The following is a 6759-nucleotide window of genomic DNA, read 5'->3' on the forward strand; positions in this document are numbered from 1 at the left end:
ACATTTTTCTTTGTCGGTTTTATTTTGTGCTTGTGCACGCCGGCTTAGTTTTTTAACTAAAATTTTATAGGATTCTTTTGCATGATTACATCTCCAGCAATTTATGACGTTTGCATTAAAAGCATATTTTTGCTGAAGTGTGAACGAATGCGTTTACCACTTTGGAAAGCGCTTGTTTTGGACCATGTGCTTAGATTTTCTTCCAATCTGTCAAAAGTTCCATATGCTTCGCACGTCAGGGCAAACTGTTTCCAGGAAAAGTTATGAACAAGTGAGGAAGTTATATGAAAAGTTTATAATCTGTCTTGCTTGCATTAATAGTTTTCCAAACTCAGTAAGCTGATGTAACAGTGTAAAGAAAAAGCGTTTTACGAAAAACAGTGAAAGGTTGTTCTTTGAAAGAGATTATTTTACTGATTATGAAAATATAAAGTAGCGTTTCTGTATGGATACGACCCGGTGCGTGGAGCTATTTTTATTACTTTTATACGTAACATGTTTTTCTATACATTAATGACATATTGAATGCCTATGCACGTCATAAGATTTGAAACTGAACGCAAAAAGATGAAGCAAACTGTTTTGGTGTTGTGCATTGCACTTCCATTTGCAACACAGTTTTCGCGCGGCGCAATCAATCGCAGTAAGCTTGATAAACTAAAGGAAAGAACTGCTGAAATGCAAGCACATATCGTGGATGTATGTGAAGTATACTGTAGAACGTAACCACCATTTCACTGCAATTAATCAATTAAGGTTAATACGGGTTTACCAAACAATACTTTTTTCAGCTTGAAAACATCTTGGACACAAAAAGCACTGAAATAGAGACACTTGACGGCGTGCTCCTTCCATTGCAACAAGAAGAAGCAAGTACAAAGAACTCTCTTAGGAAATGTGCAACGTAAGATGTTGATAGTTTACTTCCCAAAGCAAAAATGTCTACGCCTCAAAAAACTCTTTCCACGTTAGATTTAACCTATATGCAAAAATTGCACTGGACAATAATTTTAAATAGCCTGTTGTGCAACGGTTAATGTATAGTACCATATGGCAGTGAACTAAAAGAATTCAACTCGTCGCTAGAGCCCACCATTCCAAACCCTCTGGTAAGCAAAATCGAAACAATTATTCAAGCAGCTGAGCACGAAAAGTAACAAGCTATATCTTTTTTATTCAAGGAAACGAAAACTGTAAGTTTAGAAGATGTAGAGAACAGAACAGCGGAGTGTAAAAGGTAACAACGGTTTAGAGACTTACACTTGCCTACAGCTGGTAAAATTGTCATTATTACCATTATATACGACTCGATAAAAGTAATACAGTATTTGCCAACTTTGTGTTAAAATCTTGAGTATTGTGCCAATAGATACCGACTTATTTATACTGTATATAAAGATGTTGTAACTCTATTAAGTCTATAACTACGCTGATTATGCATTTATAAAAACTGGTTAAAATTGTATTGAGTATAGTAACTCAAGATAGTGCACATTTTGAAAACATTTGTAATGCCGAGTGTACTTTTAAAGCTTGTAGACATAAAGCGTTGAAAGTCACCTATTGATTTTCAGAAAACTTGCAGAACAACAAACTTACACAGAAGAACTGGAGGAAAAGGATTTTTATATTTCAGATCCACGCATTTATACATTTGTTTTATTTCTATTGGCGAGAAATAGTTATAGGCTATATAATGGCTCCGAGATTTACACAAACTTACTTGAGAGACCTCTGTCATAATGTTGGCTAATAAGGTCTATTAGACATATTTCATCATCCATCAATTGGTCTGTAAATCAATTATTATACCTATATACGGCTCGTTTTTAAAGTTTCGAAGAGCTTGTAATGGAATGATTGGTTATTGTTGTTGAACTTGACTGTACCAGTCACTCCAATACAATCTTTGATTGTCTGAATGTTTATTGTCTTCGATATAATGAGCCTCAAGATCGTTGTTTGCTTAATCAATCCTAGACTCGATTGTTCAGCTAAAAGCTGATTGTCTTGTGAAGCCGACAAGCAGAGTTGTCTGACTTAACACTGAGCTTAACTTAAGTTGTACTGTTCAGTAGTTTGCACAAATTTGTTGATTGTATAAACTGGTTATATTGTTTCTTCGTTATACGATTACAAATTGACAGAACATTGGCACATCAACAGTACTTCATTCAACAGTTAATGTAATAGCATTTTGGCTTAGCTATATTCAACTGCATTAAATTGCTGATTGCTGATTATTCACAAACTTGTTACTTCGTACTGCCATACGCTAACACAGTAACATTTGGCAAACGAAACGCATGCGAGAAAGGCACAAATATTACGTCACAACAATAGTACAGGAAATGATTGTGGCTCGTGTTACTCTTTGCTAAAACGACACATAAATATTAGAATTGTAAATCCTACATAGTCTGTATATTAATTTTGGTTATTATCACAATATTATCACAAGCTTTTAGAAAAAATATTTCGGGCTGCGAACGCGGTCGACTTTTGTTTGAGTTCAAGTTCGAATTCACAAAAATTTTATTAGGCCGAGTTCAAGTTTGAGTTTTGCATGTGCAAATTCGTATTGGGCAAAATTAATTATAGGTCAAGTCCACTTAAATGTCAAGCTTTTCTTATTAATACTGGAAGTTTATTGTAAAGTATAAGCTGCAAAAATTGATGTAATTGCTATAACAATCTAGCCTATTCTATACAATCTACTACAGTAACAGTTTATGAATGATAAAAGATAAAGATAAAAGCAACAAAGTTGGTGATATGTTGACAGACTCACCTCATTAACATGCAGTAACAGGTGTAGCAGTGTGCAGTAGTAGCTTCTAATATGCTTTATCGATACAATTGTATATACCAGAATAGGCTGGCCTACCGGAGTACCAGTATTTCTTTGGGCCTACGTAAACATCAGTTCTTCGGCAGTTAAATTTCTTTTTCATCAAAACTATATTAAATCTGCTCACACGGCTACTTTGAAAAACTGTTTTTGTGAGGGCCAAACTAAAAAAGAGGACACTTTTAGCCACCATCATCGCTCTGGTGTTCATATGGCCACCACCAACGCTTCATTGTGCCGACTGTTTATGACTATTATTATGCCTATTTACAATATTGTTATTTACCGACTTGGTGCAATTTCACACGCAACTAGCAACGCGGTAGTTCCTAGGGCATGTAAAAAAGAATATAGCCTATTTTGGAACTTGATAAGAAATAAAAAAGAAAACAACATTTGTCAGCCAATATCATATGACTGGCCAGTACGGCGGCCACTGATCAGGTTGCGTAGCAAGAAAAAAGGCCGTTGCTAAATGGCAGCTATAAAGACTGTAGGCCATTGGTGTCGACTTACCAGTTACAATTACAGGCAGTTTATGTTTGATAGAAAAAGATTAGTCAACATTTGCAGAAGTAACAACACTAATCAACGAAAGTGAGAAAGTAACGTGCAGATTTGATGATTGAAAATAATTAAATGATTTTTATTTGATTGATTGAAATTTAAGATAATTATGTTTTGGTAGTTATGTGTAATGCCACACAGTCGTGCCAGTTGGGAATTTCCCTTTAACACTGGTAGCCTATTCTTCACATTTTCATGTGTACAGTAGCCTACTTGTAATTGCTTGGTTTAGTGTTGGACAACAGACTTTTCACAAATGCGTCGAGTGCAGAAAGTAATTCGGTTTGTTTGATTCAATTCGCCTTATTCCGAATCAATACAAGTTTTATCAACGTTTCTCATTTTTGTTGGCAACGTTGCTCTACATGCAGAGCTAACAGAGAACAGCACGAAACTTTTGTTGGAGTCAGATTACCTTGGACTCATGACGGGGTTCCCTTTCCCTCTCCTGCGTCCATAGGCGATGCGGTTTTTTGCAATTTTTCCGAATTTTGGTAGATTTCAATGCTAAATTTAATCATCGTTCACGAATTAAAAATTTTTTTTGACCTTCACATGACGTGAGGACAATTATTAAGTGTCAAATACAGCTAGTTTGCCGTTGCGTAAAACTTGTTTGATACCCAAGATTGCCTGCAGACCACATTTACCGTGTAGGCCGTAGGGTGTTAGTCGACAGAAATTGCGTATAGTCTTTATAATAATTTATTTTGTATAATTTTTGTTACACATGTTTAATGCATTTAAAGGTTACCGTTATCTTAAAAGAATGTTGGCTTACTTAATTCTGCCAGAAAGTACCTGCTAGCTTGATGCATATACTAGGCTGTGGTGGTGGCAGATTGAAGTGTTAAAGTAGCCATACCAGCTTCAGCCCAGCCTACACAAGTAGAAATATTGTTATTGTAAAATATAATAAATAGGCCTAGGCTAAATAGTGTACTCCACTACACGCATAGAAGTAGCTTTATGCTATTTGAAACAACTTATCACGTATAGAAGCCGATTTGTATTCCAGGCAGGATTTGCCGAGATCTCGGGTGTGCCGACCTCGTGACTCAAGTGTGCAGATGTGTAACGGCTAGCCAAGTATGCACCTAGGTCTATTCTATATTTATTCAGTTCAAATCCAGGCTAATACTTATAACTGAAGCTATAAATGTATCTATCCTAACATAACCCCTTAACAAAAAATCCTGTGGGTCCGGGTGCTACTCAAAGACAGCACACTGCAATTAGTGAAGTCATGAGAAAATTTTAGCACAAACTCAGTTAAAACTGCTATTGGAAATTTGGCCTATCATTATGACTAAATGTACGAAGCCAGCTGTGCTCATTCATCATGCTTCGATAGTTATAAACATTTTGCAAAATTTACTTGCAATTTTTTTTCCCTACTATGTTTAGCTTATGTATTTACTTTATACATTAGGCAAAGCATTGTGTTGTCTTGCTTTATCAGGTACCAGAAATGCAAAATCGTATTTCACATTTTGCACTGTTAGGCGGCCGTTTGTCTGTACAAAGTGAAGTGTGTTTGCAATTTATCTCGGGTGTACAGCTGCCCAGAAATACAGCCTTTGGACTGTAAGGTCCATGCCATCGTGTTGGCAAGTATTAATGATCCAAAAATTTCAATTTAGAACATGGTAACTTCTTCAATTTAGTTGGTACAGTAGCTATACAAATTTAAAGTCATTCCATACAATCCTCAATCTAGCTCAAATCTGTCACCTGAACTAAGTGAATCAAACCTTAATTCCACCAATACTAATGCTATGTAACTAGTTTGTCACTTTTTCCTATCCCAACCCTTTACCACAAACAATGAAATATGATAGTGAATTGGTCTATTTGGTTGTGAAATTTTGGGTCTAGGGCAGAAGTGCACAACCACTGGATGCCTTTGCATTCTAGATCCCAGCTACTCAAATTGTGACGCCATCTGGTTGTGCACTTCTGCACTAGACCTGAAATTTTTTGTACATACAACAGACCATTGACCATATTTTATAGATTACAAAGGTGATAGGCTTTAGTCTATGACGTTGTGGTAAATAAATTGGGTAATTAGTGATCAAATTTGCATGTGCGTTTTATTATTATTTTCAACTTACTTTCAACCAATGAATCTGATACAGATACAATACAAAGAAAACTGATTGTAAATATTCAGTTGTGTAAAGCTAGTATGAGTGCTGCTAAGAAAATAAAACTCGATGTAGAACAAGAAAAGATGCCCATGGAACTCGCTGATTCTTGTGAAACTAGTTCTTCACCAATATTTCAGAAAGAGATTCAGTGTATGCTTCATGGATTTGGAGACGTAGCTGAACCTCTTGAAGAAACTGCAGTCATGGTTCATAAAATAGTTCATGCGAAAATGTGTGACATTATTATGATGGTCTCTGCTACTGCCCAGAAGCGAGGATCAAAATCTATAGGAATTGAGGACGTCATATACCTTCTTACACCAGATAAAAGCAAGCTTAACAGATATCTTAATCACCTCAAGTTTAAAGACATGAAAGGCAAATTTACGGATGAACCTGGCAATGAAGATCTGGTACTAAATGATATTCAAGAAACTTTTGATAAGTCGTACAAAAGAATAAGAATATGTAGAAAGTTTCTGCAATGTATAAAACCAAAGGCAAATTTGAATGAAATGTTTAATAGTGGTGCCAATGATCCTGTGAGATTGAAACGTCTTGCGAGAGCAGAATTTCAAACAAGAGATATGAACACAAACGAATATCTTCTGTTTTCTGAGTGTCGAAGTGTTACTTTTGCTAAAAAACCTATGAAATTTTATAACTGGTTTGAGGAGGTGTTATTACAAGTAGAAGTGCAACCAAGCCATTTTGGGTGGGAGTCACTTGAATTTCTCGCCCATGATTTGGTTGCAGAAATTGTTGATGCAGCATTGCTGGTTAAAAATGACCAAGAAAGAAACTGCAAACCGTATGAACCAGATATAACACTATTGCAGACAGCCACTCATGGAATGCCAAAAAAGCAAAAGACAAGTTTAACATGTTCTCACATAAGAGAAGCTTTTCGTCGTCTCAATTACTTTAGGCCAATTACTTTTTAAAATGATAAATAAAATCATTATATCCATTATTTCAGTGTTTCAGTGTTATTTCAGTGTTATTTCATTATTTCAGTCTAATTAGATGAAATAAATTTATGTATTTCTACTTTCTATTTTAAATTACTTGTTATCATATGTCTCTCAAGAACTCAGTTGACGCCATAACATTAATATGTATACATATGTACACATACACTGAAGTATCACAATGAATATCAACAATTCAGCATTGACATATTCTTTT

The 6759-nt window shown here is 35.4% G+C and overlaps 2 protein-coding genes across 2 annotated transcripts; both read left to right on the top strand.

Annotated features, from left to right (window-relative positions):
• Positions 1-477: 477 nt before the first annotated feature.
• Positions 478-2173, top strand: LOC143471236 (uncharacterized). The gene is made up of 5 exons (XM_076969647.1): positions 478-699; positions 792-904; positions 1058-1109; positions 1182-1237; positions 1575-2173. The coding sequence occupies exons 1-5, from the start codon at positions 526-528 to the stop codon at positions 1741-1743; spliced, it is 564 nt and encodes a 187-aa protein (XP_076825762.1). The 5' UTR covers positions 478-525; the 3' UTR covers positions 1744-2173.
• A 3266-nt stretch (positions 2174-5439) lies between these two features.
• On the top strand, positions 5440-6757 carry LOC143471234 (transcription initiation protein SPT3 homolog). Its single transcript, XM_076969643.1, has one exon. The coding sequence runs from the start codon at positions 5610-5612 to the stop codon at positions 6513-6515; it is 906 nt and encodes a 301-aa protein (XP_076825758.1). The 5' UTR covers positions 5440-5609; the 3' UTR covers positions 6516-6757.
• Positions 6758-6759: the final 2 nt, after the last annotated feature.

This window comes from Clavelina lepadiformis, chromosome 9 (genome assembly GCF_947623445.1).
Source record: "Clavelina lepadiformis chromosome 9, kaClaLepa1.1, whole genome shotgun sequence".
NCBI lineage: Eukaryota > Metazoa > Chordata > Ascidiacea > Aplousobranchia > Clavelinidae > Clavelina > Clavelina lepadiformis.